Genomic DNA, 22,348 nt, shown 5'->3' with positions numbered 1-22,348 from the left:
TATTGGTTTTAAAGTCTGCCCTTGCAAATATAGTCTAGCTTCCGTGTGAACTTTTTCACGGCATTTTTCTCTGATTGATACATATAAAACTTAAAAATAAAATCTACCTTTTTGCGTTATAGCCCCTTGTTAATGCGATCTATAGGTACTTTTACTAAGCGCTTACCTTACCACCCTTAATACGAAACAATTTACATATTTATTGGCAGTGTTCGGGACAGATGCGATATATTATACAATCGGTACCGAACTTTTCTGGTAATTAAAGTTACCGTTACCGTATATTCTGGCTAAAATATACAGATTAAGGTATATTAAAAAAGTATATTGAATGATAATAAGGTGTTTTAAGGTGTGCAATAAAGAGTATTTGTATTGTATTGTATTGTATTGTTTTTAAAGTGGTAATTGAATACTAAATACGTTTTTAAATAGGTTGTTTCACAGAAGCTCAGATACATGCTTATAATCTTTAAAATCAAATCCTGGCTCCTATCAATAAGTTTTACGGATCTTACATTATGTACGCAATATCATTTGATATTTACCCCTGGCTTTTCGATGAAGGAAAACATGGTGAAGAAAGCTGCTTACCTACATCTGCGAAAAAATTCAAAGGTGTTTGTGTAATCCGCATTGGACCAGCGTGCTGGGGACTTACACGTGGGGAAGCCTTTACGCGTATATGAGCAGGCCTGTGGCCGGCAGTGGGACTTATATATACACTGAATTATTTACCTAACTAAATATTCATGTGCTTATATTGGGAGAGTAAATTTTCGACACGAACGTGAATGAATTTTGGCCCTAAATGTTTCTTTCAACACCAAACTTTGCACATACCATAAATACCTATAAAACAAAAACATCGAGGTCTTACCCCTATAATTCGTGTTTACCTGTACCTACAACCATTACCTTGTTTGATACATAAATTTTACGTAAACGTATGTTATCCGACTGCAAACATGAAAATAGGCGTTCCCCAAGGTACACCGCAAGGTTGAGAAATAACTATGCATAGAATGCTCACTCCATACATCAGTTTTCTAACCAAAACGCTTATTATTTTCGTAGTCGGCATCTAGCGTCGTGTAGCGGATTTATCAGTGCTGGTACTTGACAATAGATGTCGCGACGAACGAAAAGTCTAATGCTCAACAATTTTCAGCTAATATTATAACCAGATTAACTGGAACTCTATTTTCAACTCCTTCTGCTTGTAATATTAGATGTAAATTGTTAAGCAATACACTTTTCATCAGTCGCGACACGCGTGACATCTAGTGTCAAGTAGCAGTACTTATAAGTCCGCTACTTGACGTCTATTACGAAAATAATAAGCGTTATTATAAAAACCGATGTATGGAGTGAGCACTCTATGCTTATTTATTTCTCTATCACCGGAAGGAGATAAAGCCTCGGCGAAAATTTATTTGATATATTACCGTGGAATTCTTATTCATCAATTACCTTAAATTTTCTATATGATTTCACCTTTTGCACGAAGGTTTAGCATATTGCGTGGTCTCAAAAATATTTCTAAGCATGATTGATCACGCCAAAAGTATCTGCTACCCTGGAATAGCATTGTACCAAAGAAAATTTTCAAAAATTGTAAAGTTCGCATGAAATGCTATAATATTTTTTTCACGTATATTGCCAAACCTTATCACAGTTAGTTTCGCTTTCTATGACTTGGCAAAGAATTTACTTTAGGCTTAAGTTTAAATATTTTTTTATTTCGTCACAGGTGTCTAATAATTTGAAACTTGGATTTCGTTTAAATATCTAATGACGGTTAATTGAAGCGTCCCAAACTATGCCATCGGCATTTACCAACAATTAAACCGATCAAACTAAATTCTCGTCTGCCAATCAAGTCCTCGCATGTGACCTAAAAGGGTCTTGTATCCACTAATTAAATAATACTTCCCGATTAAACTTCAATACCAATTTAACTTTGCGGGCGACGACGGCGCTGCAATCTTGAAACTAGGAAAAGCGAAGTATGCGGTTAGTTAGCTTCTTATTTTATCCACCGGCAAATGTTAAGTTTGTTACGGACGGACCTGACAGAGTAATTGTTTAAGGAAACAAAACTGTACAACGGAGACGTTTACTTTGCAAGGGATATTTCGGTTGAATGTTTATCTAGAATTCTTGCGAGGAATATGTGATGAAGTACTCGTAGTTTGGGACTAGTGTTGATTAAGACTCGAATCCTTTGAGTCCTCTGCTTTAAAACTCGACTTTGTTTTTCAGACTAGTATAATTGAGTCGAAACTCGAGTTGTTTTCAACTATTTAGTCAAAGACACGAGTCTTTTGTAGAGACTTGAGTCCTTTTCAGAGAACTCTCATTTTTTTTACAAATAAATTCAAAATGCATTATTGTCTTCATGTATAGTGGGTTACTCCACCATACTATAACACTTTTTAAGTGTTTTCTTTATTACTAGTATTTAGATGAAACCCACAAAATTGTTGACGGAGTCTTTATCCTTTAGGCTCGAGCCTTCTTGAGTTGCGGACTTTAAACCAGAAAGTTTTTAGCGCAGAGTCTCGTGTTCTTCAAATTTAGACTCAAAAGACTCGAGTTCCTACCAACACTAGTTTGGGACATGTCGACATTTGTCTTCTTAACCCTTCTGTGACCTTTTGTTCTAATTTAGCCGAAAGCGACGCGGACTAAGGTCGGAACCCAATATGTATTACTCGTATTGTACCGATAGTTTGGAAACGTAAAATGCTCTGAGGAAATGTTCGGATTAATCCTTGCCGCTTCTTTCCGCCATTGCTCTACGCGTCATTGCCATCTTCAACACTTAGATGGGTGGCAGTCCTCAACTGAGCGTTTATCCAGAAACTTCTTGCCTCGCACGGCTAGACTGAGGAATGAACTGTCACCCGCGTTATTTCCGGACAGATACGAGTGAATTACACAAAAAAATTACATAGTTAAGCACCTGTAATTAGTCTAAAGTTAATTGATTCCATTGTGTTACAGTTAAGCCATTTATATTTAAGTTAGATGCATGAAAGTGTGTGAGCGTATGCTATAGACTTATATGTGTACGAATTAAGTACAATACAATACAATTTACATAGTTCATTTTCGTAACACAGATGAATCAATTAAGTTAAGACTAATCACAGCTTCTTAACTGCACTGAATTACGTACAATTATTTTGCAATTCACTCATACAGCCTTCAAAACTTCAAGAATATAGCTTACCTTCCAACAGCAACGAACTTGCAACCCTTCTGGTGTTGAAGGTGTCCTTGGACGACGGCAATTGCTTACCATACGACGATTCGTCTGCTCGTTTGGGCCCTATATCGTAAAAAAAGTCTTTTTACCCTTTTTTACCCTTTTTAGGGTTCCGTACCCAAAGGGTAAAAACGGGACCCTATTACTAAGACTCCACTGTCCGTCTGTCTGTCACCAGGCTGTACCTCATGAACAGTGATAGACAGTGGAAATTTTCATGTGTATTTCTGTTGCCGCTATAACAACAAATACTAAACGGAACCCTCGTTGGGCGAGTCCACAACTTGCACTTGTCCGGTTTTGTATTAATTGCTCTACGGAGACCAACACACACAACATCACGGAGTGCATATACCCAAATATAGACATGAACCTGTCAGCTTAACTCGATACCATTTTTATTATTTTCATTCGTTTTATTCGCCTGTTCTAGCGGAGCGTGCAAGTACGATTGTAAGACATTTTCACGAGTTCCTTAAATTCTACCGCACACTTAATCGTAAATATTAACGCATAAACAGGGGTTTTCCAAGTGAGTGCCGCTATAATATGAGGGTCCCTCGTGCAATAAATCGCGTGCGGGCCGTAAATCGGCGGCCGCGAAATTCTTCGGCAGCCATTTTGGAATTAACGCGCCATTTTGAGGTTGCCGCGGTTTTATATTAATAAAAAAGGGGAATTTATGCCGTGATTGGTGAAGATTTGTGAGGTATTTTGTAACGTTATTGATGTTTTAGTAGCATCTAAAATACTGAGGCGGGGGATTACATGTTTATAATTATGAAAGTTCGGTTTGAATGATTTACAAGCTGTTCAAAATGGTTTTTCCATAATTGACAATTTTGGCTGTATGCAGAATGGATGAATTTCCTTTTCCACGCCCTTTACGTCAAACAACAAACAAAGTTTAGTCTGGCACATCCAATTTTTCAGTACAAAAAAAGAAATTCAATTTCAAAAACGGCAAAAAAAAAACGGTCACCCATCCAAGTACTGACCCCGCCCGACGTTGCTTAACTTCGGTCAAAAATCACGTTTGTTGTATGGGACCCCCACTTAAATCTTTATTTTATTCTGTTTTTAGTATTTGTTGTTATAGCGGCAACAGAAATACATCATCTGTGAAAATTTCAACTGTCTAGCTATCACGGTTCGTGAGATACAGCCTGGTGACAGACGGACGGACGGACGGACGGACGGACGGACGGACGGACGGACGGACGGACAGCGAAGTCTTAGTAATAGGGTCCCGTTTTACCCTTTGGGTACGGAGCCCTAAAAAGGTACATGAATGGCATAGTTCAAACTTTGACCGAATTATCGTGACCATCTACTCCACAGTGCGGTGGGAAATCTGCACTGCATACCAATTACCAAGTGTACAGTCAGCATGAAATGTTTCGGATCAGACTATTTACGTGTCAAAAGTATGTAGGTACATTCTATGATAGCTTAACTAAAATATACAGGATACTTTTTTATCACTGACCAAACTGAGGGGTGAATATGTAGGTCCTACTAAACAACTTTTACTATGGGGCCAACCCCGAAATCGAGAAAAAAAAAATTCTGCCGTTTCATATATTTCGGTGAATCTGAAATCAATGTTTCCTATAGAACAGCTGATTTTTTTTCGCGATTTCAGGGTTGGCCCCATAGTAATAGTTGTTCAGTATGACCTACATATTCACCCCTCAGAGTTTGGTCAGTGATAAAAAAAGTATCCTGAAGCAAAAGCATTCTGTATATGTGGAAAAAGCAGTCTGTATATAGAATAATTAGATTGTTACAGATACTTTTAAACGCGAACTGTAGAGTTAAAGGGTAAATCGTCAATTACTGGTCACCGGTTAATAACTGGCCACCTTGTACTAAAAAAGAATTCTATTCACCTATAAACAGAATTCATTTTAGTATAGGCAAGGTTTCAATAACTGGCCGCCCTTCAATAACTAGCCACCTTATACTAAAATGAATTCTGTTACAGGTGAATACAATTCATTTTTAGTATAAGGTGACCAGTTATTAAACAGTGGCCAGTAATTCACGAACTACCCTACCTCTATCTAAATTATTACAGGACAGCAGATACTTTTGGTGCGTTGTTTCATAGTATCTCAAACGCTACTATTGGTGCCGACTGTACTCGGCGCTCGCCAGTACGTGTGCTAATCAAGTGTTTATTTGAGCTCTCGGATTAGAAGCCCGTAGAACTTTGGTTACGAGTTTCGACTGCAACGCCCTCTTTAGCCCAATTCAGAGCCAGCTAAATGACTAATCTAACAGTTGAGAATGATAATAGGAACTTTATTATTGATTATTTTATTTGTTAGTTTAAATAAATAATACTTTTACTCAAATCAGAATCAGTATCTATGAAACGGGACCTTATTGTCGATGGCGCTTACGCCGCTCAACGTCGCGCGACATTGTATTTATATCGGAGCATTCGTTAATAATGGCGTGAGCGCCATCGACAATAAGGTCCCTTTTCATAAACAACGTCACAATTAGTACTGCACACCAACATCATCAACTGTACAGTCGCCATCAGATATATCGGAGCGGTCAAGGCGCTCACAAATATCTGGACACGCCTCTATTGTCAAGGCGTTAGAGTGCGTGTTCAGATATTGTGAAAACCTTGGCTGCCCCGATATATCTGATGCCGACTGTACTCGGCGCTCGCCAGTACGTGTGCTAATCAAGCGTTTATTTGAGCTCTCGGATTAGAAGCCCGTAGAACTTTGGTTACGAGTTTCGACTGCAACGCCCTCTTTAGCCCAATTCAGAGCCAGCTAAATGACTAATGTAACAGTTGATAATGATAATAGGAACTTTATTATTGATTATTTTATTTGTTAGTTTAAAAAAATAATACTTTTACTCAAAATCAGAATTAGGTACTGCACACCAACGTCATCAACTGTACAGAGTAATACAGTCGTCATCAGATATATCGGAGCGGCTGAGGCGCTCACAAATATCTGGACACGCCTCTATTGTCAAGGCGTTAGAGTGCGTGTTCAGATATTGTGAAAACCTTGGCTGCCCCGATATATCTGATGCCGACTGTACTCGGCGCTCGCCAGTACGTGTGCTAATCAAGTGTTTATTTGAGCTCTCGGATTAGAAGCCCGTAGAACTTTGGTTACGAGTTTCGACTGTAACGCCCTCTTTAGCCCAATTCAGAGCCAGCTAAATGACTAATCTAACAGTTGAGAATGATAATAGAATAGGCACTTTATTATTGATTCTTTTATTTGTTAGTTTAAAAAAATAATACATTTACTCAAAATCAGAATTAGGTACTGCACACCAACGTCATCAACTGTACAGAGTACAGTCGTCATCAGATATATCGGAGCGGCTGAGGCGCTCACAAATATCTGGACACGCCTCTATTGTCAAGGCGTTAGAGTGCGTGTTCAGATATTGTGAAAACCTTGGCTGCCCCGATATATCTGATGCCGACTGTACTCGTCCCTCGCCAGTACGCGAGCTAATCAAGTGTTTATTTGAGCTCTCGGATTAGAAGCCCGTAGAACTTTGGTTACGAGTTTCGACTGTAACGCCCTCTGTAGCCGAATTAAAGGGTCGTCAAACCTGTATGTCAAAGTTAGTCTAAAGCTGAAAATTTGCAAATAAAACCTCACGTTCTCATCAAAATAGTTATTGACATCAAATTGATTGATTTATTTAAACTTTATTGCACAAAAGAAAACCTATCGTACAAAAGGCGGACTTTAATGCCAAAAAGCATTCTCTACCAGTCAACCTTAAGGCAAAGCAGAGAGATTGTGGGCGGTAAATCACTAAAATTAATCTGATACGATGATGATGATGAAAAATTTAAGTGAAAAATGAAAAATGTTTATTTGGTTTAAGAATTACTTATACAGTTGTAAGTTCTGCTTCTTTCTAAGTAACAAATACCTGTGTTAAGAGGCATCGCTCTTCCTTAGTTGATAATTGAACAACAATATATTTGTTAATTAATATAGAAATTAAAGAAATTTATTAATAGAGTTGTTCGCAGAAATCGCGAAGCGTCTGGTTGACGTAACTGGTGAGTTGGTGACCGAAGAGCTGGCGGCTACCTCGCGCAACGTATCAGCATTGCGACACAGCGAAGAAATGCCGCCAGCATCCTTGGTACAATGCCTCAGGGGCCTATTTTAGATTTAAGCTAGTTATTAATTTCGTTTAGTAGTACCACTATATATATCTTGTATGTAAATAAATGATTTTTTCATATTGAGACTAAAAAGAATTAAAAATTGGGTTAATGTTAGTTGATTTTGACGTTGCTAACGGTGAGTACTGCAATGTCTCTCCTGTGACTATATCTAAAGTTATGACTCATTATGCTCCTATCGTTTATCCCGTACTATGACGGGGTCCGCTTTCCTGCTTTTCTTCTTGCACTTCGCTGTACCCTGGATATCGTCTTCAGCTAACCCACAGGCGTTTAGATCTTTGACGATGACATTGACGATGAAATTTTATATTAAAGGAAAAAATTGAAAAAAGTTACGCTTCTGGCAGGACTTTAACCCGCAACCTCCGCGATTAGGAATATCGCTAGCGGCCGTATCTGCTTGTTTACAAATTGGTTTTTGCCTTTTCTGTTTGGGCCTGGCAGAGCAAACTCTTTTGCCTGCCTATTCAGACGACCTTCTTCCATCTAAAGATCCAAAGTTAAGGACTTTAAATCGTAACTTTCTGGTGGAACCTTTATCCGAATAAAGAATTATTTTTAAATTAACGTGCATAAATATGTACAAAAGCTGTTAACTATTCTTTAACAACTTTTGTTTATATTAGCGTTTGACCCATATGACCCTGACCCTGGAAATATCAACTGTATGTGGGTCAACACAAGCATAACACGCCGGGACCCCAAACAAATATGATTCCCTTGCAAAGTTTATTTAGCTTATTCTACCCAATTGGGGTGTGTACGATATGTGTTTTCTTCTACAGGAAGTATATGTGCCTTTGTGGGGCACCCCTGTGACCCGTCACTTGACGGCATAATATGATTTTTCTTCTAAAGGTACCTTTATGCCTCTATGGGTACCCCTATGACCTGTCACTCGTCGCTTCCTTCCCATGGTCATTGAAACTCGGTACGAAAAAGGTTCGTTTCGATCTACAGGGAGTTAGACCAAGAAAATTCTGCAAAGATTTTGCCAGCATACTTACGCAGTGCCAATGTTATTTATACGTCATAGTTTCATAGAAGTTTGACGTTTAAAATAACACCTGCACTGCGTGTGCTATCAAAATCGTTGCAGCCTTATCTCGGTGTAACTAAATATATCAGCTAGAATATTGAAATGGCATTTCAAAATAATGAATTTTATCTGTACGGATGCGTCAAATTTCTATCTAGCAAAGCTACCATTCGAATTCAGACTGCATCAGCATTGCTGCTGCAGTAATGCCACGCGATATTGCTGCCTTGCTGCCGAATTATGTTAATATTTTTCCACGCGTTGGACGGACAGAATAACGTCAGAGACAAACGCCACATTGCAGGCTAGCATGCACTGGGCCCAAGACAGAGCGGCTTGGAGAGCGCTGGTGAAAAGTGTCCACATTCGTCACGTCCCTCAGCCATGAGCATACGACAAGGAAGATGTTAATTATTCGGATTCGGATTTGTTTACATTTAGCGGCAGTAATGCAGTCGTCAGCAGTTTAATAATACGAGCAGTAATACCGGTGTCATCTGCATCCTAACGGTATAAGAGTCTGCAAAAGGTCCTACTCCATATCTACATTATCTACACGAGATTATAACCCGAGCGGGGAGTCACGTGCAGTACCGTCTTTAGGGCACACGGGGCCCTTGGCCAGGGCCCCCATCCTCAGGGGGCCCCGAAGGACAGACAGTAACAGTATATTTTATTACCCATAATAAATATAAGATCATAGTAGAAATTCGCTTTCTTTACAATCCAAAAGGGCCCCAAATTCTTATGTGCCTAAGGGCCCCAGCATAGTTTAAGACGGCCCTGGTCACGTGGACACGGTACGGTTACTGTAAATTTCACGGTAAGAGTCTCCAAAAGGTTAAAAAGTAGAAAGTCCATATCTCCACGAGATCATAACGCGAGTAGGGAGTCGCGTGGACAGATTTAAGGCGTCAATTAGTCCGGGCTAAATTTGTAGCGGGGCGGAGGTAAAAATAGTTTTATTATGAGCGCGTGTTGCTTACTAGATGTGGCTATAGGTTATATGTACCAATAAGCAATGAAAGCGGGTCATCCCCTTACTGCATGCAATAAAAAATGAGTGTTTGTTTAAATTCAAACTTTAATAGCTGTCAATAGAGTTTAATATCATATCCGCCTTATATGGCTTCGTATGCGGTAAAAAGTTAAGGGCCTAAAATGACTGTATTACAATTGTTGCCTTAGTGTTTCTCTTTGTATGACAATCATTGCGAAGTAGTTTCATAAATCATCATGTATTAATTTAAAAATTTTGGAACTAATTGTATTTATCTATATGAAGATAGTGCCGTGTACAGCGACTTAATTGTTGTTTTAAACAGTTTCCAACATTTCACTTTACTTCATAAAAAAGTCTTCGAAGATCCTGAGTTACCTACAGCATTAACTGTACAATTAAGTTGCATTTAGTTTTAGTGAAACATTTTTAAATTCACATAATTAACATAGTAGGTAAACACGGACGCAATTGAAATGAACGGTCGCACACAAACTCAATTTAATACAAAACCGTGAGTCATCGAAACTAAACTCACCTTACGTACTTACACAAAACTAATTTGTCCAATAGGTACGCTCCTAAATTCAGTATCGACATCGTAACCGTAACGGCACATGACGTAATCAGAATCAAATTTCCAAATTCTCGACGTAGTTTCTCTTGTACTAAATTAGTTTTCATGTTGTTGTCACAAAGCAACGCTTACGTGATTGTTACTGGATATTTGGTACAGACTTGCAATAATATGTTACACAACGAAGGCCGCAAAAATATCTGACAAGATTTTATGTGTAGCGCAATAAGAGCGTGTCACATATTTTTGCGGCCAACTCTCCGTTGCCGGCCAACTCACAGCGTGTTGCATTTTTTTTAACATAGAATTTAGAGTCGCTCACCCTAACCATGAAAAAAGGTGATAGCAACCTAAGCTATATTGACTATATTTACAGATTTACATGAATTGAGATTATTTACATTTATTATTATTTAGAAAACAATAATTAAGTCAAACCAAATTCAGAACAGAAATTCAACTTTAACAAACAATACTAATGAGTTTATACATTTTTGAACACTTCGCCAATTTAAATGTTTTTGCACTTGATCGTTTAGTCGCTGAACTGTTAATACAATATTGATTTCACATGATTGATTTAAGTTTTGTTCAACTTATTTTATTTACCACATCATCCTTTGTGAAAAACGACGTCATTACGTCAGCCGCACTATACCCTGGCCGTGACATAAAACTGTTACAACTCTAGCACAATTTAGACTTTAATATTTTAGACGTAACGATAACAAAGCAACAAAAAACTATAGTTACCTACATACTAGTTTAAAACTACCAAAAATGGATAGAAACTTCATACGCTTTTTATTCTTGGAATTTCACTTGAATAGTTTTTTACATCACAATCATACAAAACTAAATACTATTATCGAAATAATATACCATATTCGCAACCCGCAACATTCAGCCGCGTCACTTCGACTATCTTTAGCTCCGCGTAAAAAGTTAACACCACACAGCTGTCGTGACGTTTCAGTTTCGGTCTTAAAACTCCACCGCCAACCGCCACTCAAAACTTAACCCACACCCCCACTAATAAGGTCTATTTTACATTGTCGCGTACTTTGTTTACGAGTCTCACACCGCTTGGCGATGTTTAGTAACGCTTCGGGTTCCGACTGTACTAAATGAAAGATCGCAACCCTAATAACACTTACAACTTGTACAACATTACACAAAAGTGTACCTTATAGTAAGTAAGTTAGAGTTTAAAATTGTTTGTTACAAAATGGTGGTTGTTCTGTTTTGTAATAGGGCTGTCCAAATGCGGGCTTTACTTGAAAGACAACATTATGTGTGATTGTGGTTATGTTGGCACCTAAGTATTCTGTCACAGATATTTAAGCGTTTGGTTGCGGTGTATTTTTGGAGCGTCAACCCTAGCCAGTAAGTGCTTCGGCATGATTTATTGTTTTTTACTTTGTTAGGCACGGAGTGACATTGGTTTAGTATAGTCTGACCAATCAACTGTGTCAGTAACAAATTGAGAGGTTGTGAACTGCCAATGACCTCCAAATTGACTTAAAATACACCAACCTTTTTTAATTAAAAAAAAAAGAATATCATAGTTAAAACAATAAAACAGCATTATTTCGAGACAATTTTAAGACTTTATTTCCTCAGTTTTTTCTATAGGAAAATCTAGTCCAATCGTAAAATGAATACATACGATCTTTTTGCGTATTTTCACAGAAAAGCATGAACGTGTTGAACGTATTTAGCATTTTACATGTAACTCAGTCAGTTTCAGTACAAAAAGTACTGAGGTTGACTGAAGTAGCATGACAAATACGAACGATTCCGAAAAAATACAATAGTTACTTATAGGATTATGCACTACCTAGGTACATCTGTAATAAAATGAATGTAAAAATATGTGGGTATTATAAGTAACCGCAATATGAATGCCGCGTTCCTCCGCGGGTCCTGACGCGATCCCTCCATTTATAGCTAAAGACTGTATACCTGTATTTCAACTCCCACTTATATACATCTATAATCTCTCGCTAAAAACAGCTACCTATCCTGCATGCTGGAAAACGTCTAGGGTTACTCCAGTGCACAAAAGTGGTTCCGGCAAAGACGTCACGGGGTATAGGCCAATAGCGGTACTTACAGTTTTCGGCAAGTTATTTGAAACAATCATTGATCACAAAATAAGTCAACAAATTTCAGCTCAGCTTGTAGACAATCAACACGGATTTCGCAGGGGCCGCTCTACCACCACTAACCTTTCTGACTTTGTGGACTATATTGCAACTGCTATGGATGGTCGACGACAGGTTGATGCGGCATATTTCGATTTTAAAAAGGCATTCGATGTTGTCGATAATGATATTCTACTCCAAAAATTCACTGCAATAGGGTTCACACCGCATTTAACCACCTTTTTCGCTAGTTATCTGCATAATCGTAGTCAGTTCGTACGTCTAGCAGGATATGACTCACAACCTTATTTCACTCGCTCAGGAGTTAGCCAGGGAAGTACTTTAGGTCCTACACCATTTCTAATAATGATTAATGACTTGCCGAAGGTCGTCAGTGCCGCTAAATGTCTAATGTTTGTAGACGATATGAAATTGTTTCTCGACATCAAATGCAATGAGGACTCCGAACTTTTACAACGTGATATTGACGCAGTGGCAAAATGGAGCGAAGACAACCGGCTTCCATTTAATACTTCAAAGTGTAAGGTGATTACTTTCACTAGATCCAAAAACCCTATTTTTGCGACTTACTACCTCAGTAACACGGAGCTGCACAGGGTACATGAGATACGCGACCTAGGACTGACATTAGACACACAACTCGACTTCAGACTACACATGACGATGACGTGTAAGAATGCCTGTAAAGCTTTGGGGTTCGTTATAAGGATAGCTTCTCAATTCTCTAGCACCAGAATAGCCTTAACACTTTATTACGCGTATGTTCGGAGCCGATTAGAGTACGCAGCCATCGTGTGGGACCCGCACGAAACAAAGTATGGGCTCATGCTTGAGCGAGTTCAATGAAAATTCGCTAGGTACATTTATAAACGGACTTATGGATACTATCCGTACCTCTTTCCATCCCGCTTTGTCCTGGGAATGGTAGGCCTCGATACTTTGGAGCTCAGACGAAAACTGATGTCAATAGTGCATTACCATTCCCTGATCCATGGCGGGATCGACAATCCCACTGTTTTGGGCCGTGTGGGTCTAGCAGTTCCCACGCCGAGCTTCCGTTTGGAAGGTGCGAGTACTGGCGGCGCGCCCCCGCACGGCGTTGCCGGCGCCTCCTGGCGAGCCCTGAGACACGCACTGTGCATGCCGCAAACGCGCCCACCGCCCGAGCCATCTCTCTAATAAATAATATACTCACCCAGGTCCCGGATGCCGACTTATTCACTGACAGGTTGGGGAAATTTATCAAAGCCACCATGTCTGCTCTAAACCATACTGAACTTGATAGTTAATATTAAATTTTTACCTTTGTAAGGCTATGCCGCTATTTGTATTTGTTTTCCTATCTGCTCTATATTTCTATTTGTTTTGTCGTCACTGTATTTGAGTTTTCTTCTTTAAATTTATAATTTGTTAATGTGTCATAAGTTCTATTTTACCGTGTAAGCAAATTGGTAAACTACTGTAAGCTTATATGAGAGAAATAAATGGTATTGTATTGTATGAAGACATTTGTGACTAATGCATCGCGCTTAAACTTCCAAGACTCCAAGTAAATCTAATTTCTAACTGCATTTCAAATGCATATAGAATTGGAAACTAGTTCTATTTTACTAGTTCCATACTAATTATGTGCATTTGGAGCGCCACTGAATTACTTATGTCATGAATATATTGAATGCAGTGCCCGCTTTTAATGTTTAATTTAAATTCTAACTGACCAATTTGGACTTGGACTGGAAAATTCATTAAGTATTACAATGTCAATGGGCTATTTTATTCTATAGGGTCATCATCATCATCATTCTAGCCTTCAGTCGCCCACTGCTGAGCATAGGCCTCTCTTCGTGTACGCCACTTATCCCGCGGCCCTGGGCTAGTCTCATCCAAAAGTGCGATTTTCCGAATGTCATCCACCCAACGAGCCAACGGACGCCAGGCGCTTCTTTCATCCGAAAGCGTAGTGTATTCTATAGGGTATTTGTCTGTATTTAAAATAAATTATTTTACACCATGCAAGAATCACCAGAAGATTAATAGAGAAACGTAAACAGCAGTTAATTTTAGACACAATTTCTATTTTAAAACCCGTATAACACTATAAAGAGAAGGTAGGTAATTTGATCATGACGTAACATGCTAGTCTTTCATATAAAATCCATAGAAGCAAATCGTTTTGACAGTTCGAAAAAGAAACTGATTTGACTACTTAGTAGTCAAATACCCTATTAGGCGCGACATCAATTTTGACACTTGCGGCAGTAATGCAGTCGGCAGTATTGTCGCGCTGCAATACTGCTGCAGTCGACTGCATTACTGCAGGAAATGTCAAAGAGGCCATTTTATGGAGAAATTTATATTGAATTTTCTGTAATTCTGATGCAGACTGAATCCGAACAAATCATTTAATAGTACATTTCGATGCTAGTGCGGAAGGTATGTCATTACTTCACGAGTACCGAGATATCTTGGCACGAGCCGCAGGCGAGTGGCAAGACTCGGGACGAGTGAAGAATGACATTTCCGCACGTGTATCGAACGACATTTTTTAATACAGTTGCGAAAAAATAAGTAAAATATTGTTAATCGTACACTAAACCAAAGTGGTAACAGTGACAGCTCGCTTAGACGTCGTCTTTAAGTATATTATATCTATGGGCGTTTGGCAGCTATTCCGCTCCATTCAGACAACTTATTAAGAACGGAATTTTCAATATTCAATATTAAAAAATAAACGTGTTATAATGATGAAGAGGTAAGTATTAAAATATGAAATATGTATATTTTTCACATTCTTACATTAACAGTAGGTTTTTCTGCTGATTACGACGTTTAAAGGAAACTAATATTAACACTCATCAATAAGTAGTCGTGAATTGGAACAAGTATAAATTTAAAAAAATTGGAAAAGTAAAAAGCACTAGTTCGAGATAACCAACTTTCCGCACGCTAAACAGCTACGTAAAGTAGCACTTTTTGAGCAACTGTATTAAAAATTAATTTTATGCAGAAGCGTTTTCAAATGATGTACTTTTTCATAAGTCATAGTACTCGTTTCCTAGATTTTCAGGGGTGTGGATTTCGAAAAAGATGACTGAAATGGTTATCAGTTTGGTTTTTGTTTTTAATCAATTGAATTTTCCATTGGAAATAAACCTTTTTAATACAGTTGCTCACAAAGTGCTACTTTACGTAGCTGTTTAGCGTGCGGAAAGTTGGTTATGTCGAACTAGTGCTTTTTACTTTTCCAATTTTTTTAAATTTATACTTGTTCCAATTCACGACTACTTATTGATGAGTGTTAATATTAGTTTCCTTTAAACGTCGTAATCAGCATAAAAACCCACTGTTAATGTAAGAATATGAAAAATATACATATTTCATATTTTAATACTTACCTCTTCATCATTATAACACGTTTATTTTTTAATATTGAATATTGAAAATTCCGTTCTTAATAAGGTGTCTGAATGGAACGGAATAGCTGCCAAACGCCCATAGATATAATATACTTAAAGACGACGTCTAAGCGAGCTGTCACTGTTACCACTTTTGTTTAGTGTACGATTAACAATGTTTTACTTATTTTTTCGCAACTGTATTAAAAAACGTCGTTCGATACACGTGCGGAAATGTCATTCTTCACTCGTCCCGAGTCTTCCCACTCGCCTGCGGCTCGTGGCAAGATATCTCGGTACTCGTGAAGTAATGACATACCTTCCGCACTAGCATCGAAATGTACTATTTCATTGCTCTTGCGTGTATTTCCCCACACAAGATGTGTGTTAAACAGCGCTCTTTATTTACTTACATCAATTTAAACACATTACTGAACTGAGTGCGAGTCGAGGTGACACACAAAAGTTTTGGGATGATAGCCTTTAGAGTTCTTTCGACTTTGTATTTAGAAGAACTGAAGGTGGTATAGCAACTATGTCACAAGTATGATGTTTTTATAATGTTTTTAATTATTATTAATTAAACAAATTATCTTCACCTACGGGGTATTTGACTACTAGAAAAATCAGTATCTTTTTTCGAACTGTCAAAACGACTTGCTACTATGGAATTTATATGAAACTCTAGCATGTGACGTCACGATCAAATTACCTACTCTTTATAGTTTTATACGAGTTTTAAAATAGAAATTGTGTCTAAAAATAACTGCTGTCTACGTTTGTCTATTAATATTCTAGTGCTTTATTTCTTGCATGGTGTAAAATGATTTATTTTAAATACAGTCAAATACCCTACTGTAACAGTAGGTGAAGATAATTTGTTTCTAAAAATAATTAGAAAACATTATAAAAACATCATACATGTGACATAGTTGCTGATACCATCTTGTAATTTGTAAAATATGAGATGAGCTTGGGACATGAGCTAAAATTATACCTAATACTCATACTCACGTGTGTAAAATCATTTTGTTAGAATCAGCATTCCACCAGGTTTTTAATCCGATTTTTAGTATGAAAGATTATAATTACATAGTGTGGCTTAATAGACTTTGAATTGACCGTACTTTACTTAAGTGTAGTGTCAAATCATATCTTGTATATCAAATAAGAGAAATAAGCAGTTTTGTGCGGAGCTCTAAAAATATATGTGGCGTTCCACGGCAAAAGGTACTTTAGCGGTTTGTGCTTACGCTCTTATTAACGACGCTCCAGTAATAAATAATGCGATGGTAAAGCGCCAACCACCATATAAAGGTACCTTTACCCGTATAATGTCACATATTTTAAGCTCTGTTGTTAAATGCTCAAAAAAATCTGATTGCCATATCACAAATATACTCGTACCTACATAAAAAAAAAAATCGGGCAAGTGCGAGTCGGACTCGCGCACGAAGGGTTCCGTACCATATAAAAAAAAACAAAAAAAAAGCAAAAAAAAAACGGTCACCCATCCAAGTACTCACCACTCCCGACGTTGCTTAACTTTGGTCAAAAATCACGTTTGTTGTATGGGAGCCCCATTTAAATCTTTATTTTATTCTGTTTTTAGTATTTGTTGTTATAGCGGCAACAGAAATACATCATCTGTGAAAATTTCAACTGTCTAGCTATCACGGTTCGTGAGATACAGCCTGGTGACAGACGGACGGACGGACGGACGGACGGACGGACGGACGGACGGACGGACAGCGGAGTCTTAGTAATAGGGTCCCGTTTTACCCTTTGGGTACGGAACCCTAACAAGTTGAAATATCCTCTAATCACAATAATGAATAATGGACCCAGCAACTTTCCTAACATCCACATAATCTTCTGTATTACTATTCATACTGCGTGCCGACTGGCTTATGGCATAGTTGTTTTATATGATTGATCGCAGTTTTTCTACAAAGCCCTCTGGAGAATTTATCGGATTCGTTTTGCTGATATTCGGTTATATTATTATGTTCGGTTATTTTATTATTGTTGGTTCTTCTTGGAAATGTCAAAAGGAAATTCGGTATGCTGGCTTTATTCAAATAAGGATTTATGATTATTTAAGTAACAGGTATAAGTCATCCATCATGTGATGGTACGTTGTATTTTCTTTATTACCTAGTTTTCTTTCTTAAGCCCCCTCCACACTCGTGCGCGAATCGCGGCGCGAAGCCGCGAACGCGAGTGTGGCGTCGATTTTCGCAGACAGCGAAATCGACTCCACACTCGCATTCGCGGCTTCGCCCGCGATTCACGCGCATAGTCTGGAGGGGGCTTTAGGCTAGGTTATGTTTAGTATTAGTATAACAGTAAAATAGAAAAACACATACAAAAACTATATTTACTTAAGTATAAGTAAAGCTTTATAATAAGTCCAGACATCGGATTCTATGGGGCAGAATTTATTGACAGCTAGGGAGTTCCTATATCGATAAATTCAATTGTCGATACTTTTCCCTAATACTAGTGATCGCCTCCAGTTTCGTTTGTAAATGTATATTATTTGTAGTATTACTTCAGGGTCGATGATAAAGTTTACACAAAGCCTATTTAATATGAGCGCTAGGTTAAAAAAAAATACGATAAGTGAAGTTTCAAAAATTCCTTTAAAATAAAGAAGAAGGGAATTTAGTTATTATTTTGTTTCATGTTAATACTTTGAATAAAATTTTATTTTTACAAACATAACTTGGAGCGATCACTAGTACATGAGAGAAGCATCGATAATTGAATTTATCGATATAGGAACTCCCTACCTGTCAATAAATTCTGCCCCATAGAATCCGATGTCCGAAATAACACACATTATAATAAACCTAACCTATAGGGTGCCGCCAAGATGCCGGTGGTCAGGGCCGCAGAGAAAGGATCCATCGGACTTGATATGGACCGGATATGTCAGTGTCAAAAGTGACGTTTTCTCAAACAAAAACGTCACTTTTGACACTGATACATCCGATCCATATCGTATCTTTAGCAAACTTTTGATGTATCTTAAAGTTCGAATCGGGCCGTCTTATGAACGTGGCTGAAATCAATTTACAAACGTTGTTCAGTGCAAAATTAGGATTAACTGAAAACAAGAAAAAAGATTTACGGGATTTGATCTCGAAACACCTTATACCTAATTATTACGCAGATTATTATAATACGATTTTATAAAATGTTCTTTACTTTGTAGCATTTTCATAATGCCATAGAGAGACTGAAATAAATATAAGTAAATAAGAACATATAACATATTTTTTATTATTACGAATTATATTTATCCTATAAAATGAATAATAGAATATTTTTAAGTGAGTTGATTATAATAATAAATAAATAAATCATTTATTCAGATGAAATAAACCCAGTAAATAAGTATTATGCAATAACAGTAGCTAATTACTTTGGATCTCTTTTTGTGATGATGCTAAGGCTGATTATCTTAAGAATCATAAATATTTACATGTATAAATTTTTCATGAATATTAGAAGTATAAAATGTTTTATTTTAGGGTTCCGTACCCAAAGGGTAAAACGGGACCCTATTACTAAGACTTCGCTGTCCGTCCGTCCGTCCGTCCGTCCGTCTGCCTGTCACCAGGCTGTATCTCACGAACCGTGATAGCTAGACAGTTGAAATTTTCACAGATGATGTATTTCTGTTGCCGCTATAACAACAAATACTAAAAACAGAATAAAATAAAGATTTAACTGGGGCTCCCATACAACAAACGTGATTTTTGACCAAAGTTAAGCAACGTCGGGAGTGGTCGGTACTTGGATGGGTGACCGTTTTATTTTTTGCTTTTTTTTTCGTTTTTTTTTTTTGCATTAAGGTACGGAACCCTTCGTGCGCGAGTCCGACTCGCACTTGCCCGGTTTTTTCGTTTCAGCAAGTATGTATTACATTCATTATTAAAAATGTGTACCCCAAGCGAAAGGTTATGGGTTGTTGTATACTTTATAATAAAATTGGTGTTATTATTTTTTGATTTGTAGTTCTCTTAAACAGACTTGAAATGACTTAATTAATACAGGTCATATTAATCATTATTCCCATTCAAATGACTAGAAAATCACGATCACGAATCACGATACAATAAAAATATGATGATTAAAACGAGTCGGTTATTTCATTTAAAACTCTTTTGTTACCCTTTTTATATTATTAAAATGTAATATATTCAATTGAACTGTCTTCCTTCCTATATTTCTTTTCGTAAATTGTCTTTTTACGAAATACTTATTAATCGTTGCCATGACTTTTTATCTTAAAAAGCATCTTTAGGAGTTGAGCCTTTTTAAAACTTAAACACAATATTTAATTTCATAATAAATCGTAACATAACTGTAACTTATGATTTAAGGTCTTATAAATGCCATGCAGCATAATGCAATGAACTAGGTTTTAATAAATATATAATTATTTACTATATATAATGTAAATTATAACACAAACAATGACATATGCAATTAAAGTTTGCAAAATTATTGAAAGAAAGTGAGATGCGTTGACGAAGAAGTCTTTAAACGCGTCTTACCACAATTCTTGTTTTTCGTCTTATTCCCGTTTATCACTAAGCGAGCGAAATATGTACAAATATAAGGTTTTTACGACGTGTATATAAAACGTTATCGTGAGTCGGTTCAGTGATCGCGCGATTGAAGTGCTTCAACCCACTGAGGCATGGAGATGCGATGGCACTCGAAAATTCAACCATTTTTTAAAAAACGTGAAGAAAAACCGTTAATAAAATGTGTTTTATGTTCATTCGAAGAGGTAGAAGATTCTTTTTACCGAATTTATTTCATTTGATAGCGTCACGAGCGTTCGCGTTTGCGTTAGGTCTATTATAGTAAGGGATTTTTGGAAACTCAAAATCCTATACAAAATGACATTTCGCGCTACGTCACGTCACGCTACGTCACGTCACGCTACGTCACGTCACGCTACCGAATAAAATGTACACTAGGGGTACAGAACCATTGAGGACAGCAGCTTGAAACACACTATGTCTGTATCTTTAGGTACAAAAAAAGAGTAAACAATTTGTCAATTTTCCGGTAGTCATTTAATGGTTAACCAACCAAATATAAAACCGCCTGGATCAGTCACTGAACGACTTGACTTTATGACTTACATTATTTGATCATGTAATGTTTTCATCTACCCTCAACAGGCTTATGGAGCCATTTATTACTTTTATTGAAATACCTTAAGATTTAAAAATCGTGAATGAAAATCGTGGATTATGGAGGAAAAGGACAAGAAATGCCGACCCCAAGTAAATAGGAAAAGGTCAAGGAGGAAGAAGAAGAAGAAGAAGAAGATTTAAATACCTTAAGATACAGATTAGGGATGTTGCGGATATTCGCATCCGCATCCGCATCCGCGGAACATCCGCATGATTTTCAACATCCGCATCTGCATCCGCATCCGCATGAAATCGATGCGGAGCATCCGCATAATGCGGATGTCGACCAAGTCGGTAACAGGAAGCTAGGTAATTTCGTCATTTATATATAACGAAATCGTCTAGATCCCGAAAAGTCGGTCAAGTTACTGTTTATTAAATAAAACGCACCTATATTCTTGCTCAAATACTAAACGTTTCGTTTTTTTTAAATAAAAATTGTTAAAAATGTAATATTTGGCGTTTTTTAAGTACCAAATCTTGACATCCGCATCCGCGGATGTGAGACTTTAAATATCTGCATCCGCATCCGCGGATGTCAAAAAATCTGCATCCGCAACATCCCTAATCCAGATACAGACTAAAATATAAGATGTATCAAAATGAATTTACCTGCCAGTTTGAGTCCGATCCTCTTCCCGGGTGGTTTTATCAGCTCTATGTGCGTACGACGCAGCCCGCGCTCGGTGCACAGACCACTGTCGGTTGACAGAGATGTCTGGGATTTGAACACTGTAACAAAAAAAAGAGCCTAATTTAAGTAACAAATTGACAAGAAAATCTTAATTGAAAATTGGTGATTTCAACCAATTTTGAAGGCAGCAGTGGTGACTTAAAAAAGAATGGTGGCCAATGGCACTTAAAACGACCAATCATTGGATCGGTCATACTATAAGAACAATGAAAGTAACTGCCGGTGGTTGGGCTTAAATTTGATTTATTCATAATTATAAAAATATATAACATATTTACTTCACATGAAAATAATACTTATATCCGTATACACCGTGTTTTTTTTTGATTTCCGTTAATTTCAAGGGTGCATACCTGAGCTTAAATCAAGTAACTTTCCCAAAGACACCGATATTTTAATTAACTCCATTTCGAAGATAATCAATATTTTATTTTTTTCCTATAAGGCCTCTACAAGCTTGTACACTTGCCTTAAGGCCGGTTTACATATTGATTAGTGTTTAGAACTGCGATCATATATAACCATGGATACCGCCTTTAGGAACATTACCGTTCAAATTCTCGGGCCAAATTAGCACACATACACAATTACGCCTACATTCAAATAAGACGACGCGTTTACAGACCCGTAATCAAAGCTCGTAAACACAATAAGAGTCATCTTTATTACACTAATGGTACAAAGCTAAGTGTAGATGAAATGCATATAATGTCAATAACTACCAATCAGCGACATTAATCCGCTAATAACCTTCTTGCTGTACGTACTGGCCGCTGAG

At 37.4% G+C, this 22,348-nt stretch overlaps 1 protein-coding gene across 1 annotated transcript in view; it reads right to left on the bottom strand.

Annotated features, from left to right (window-relative positions):
* The window catches only part of LOC134793353 (glutamate receptor-interacting protein 1), a 516,543-nt gene that overhangs the window by 276,397 nt on the left and 217,798 nt on the right, over window positions 1–22,348 (bottom strand). The window contains exon 3 of the mRNA XM_063764910.1: window positions 21,489–21,608. Within this exon, the coding sequence (XP_063620980.1) occupies window positions 21,489–21,608 (120 nt within the window). The remainder of the gene's footprint in view (window positions 1–21,488; window positions 21,609–22,348) is intronic.

The sequence above is a fragment of the Cydia splendana genome, chromosome 9 (genome assembly GCF_910591565.1).
Source record: "Cydia splendana chromosome 9, ilCydSple1.2, whole genome shotgun sequence".
Taxonomy (NCBI): domain Eukaryota; kingdom Metazoa; phylum Arthropoda; class Insecta; order Lepidoptera; family Tortricidae; genus Cydia; species Cydia splendana.
This window is presented reverse-complemented; position numbering and strand designations above follow the sequence as displayed.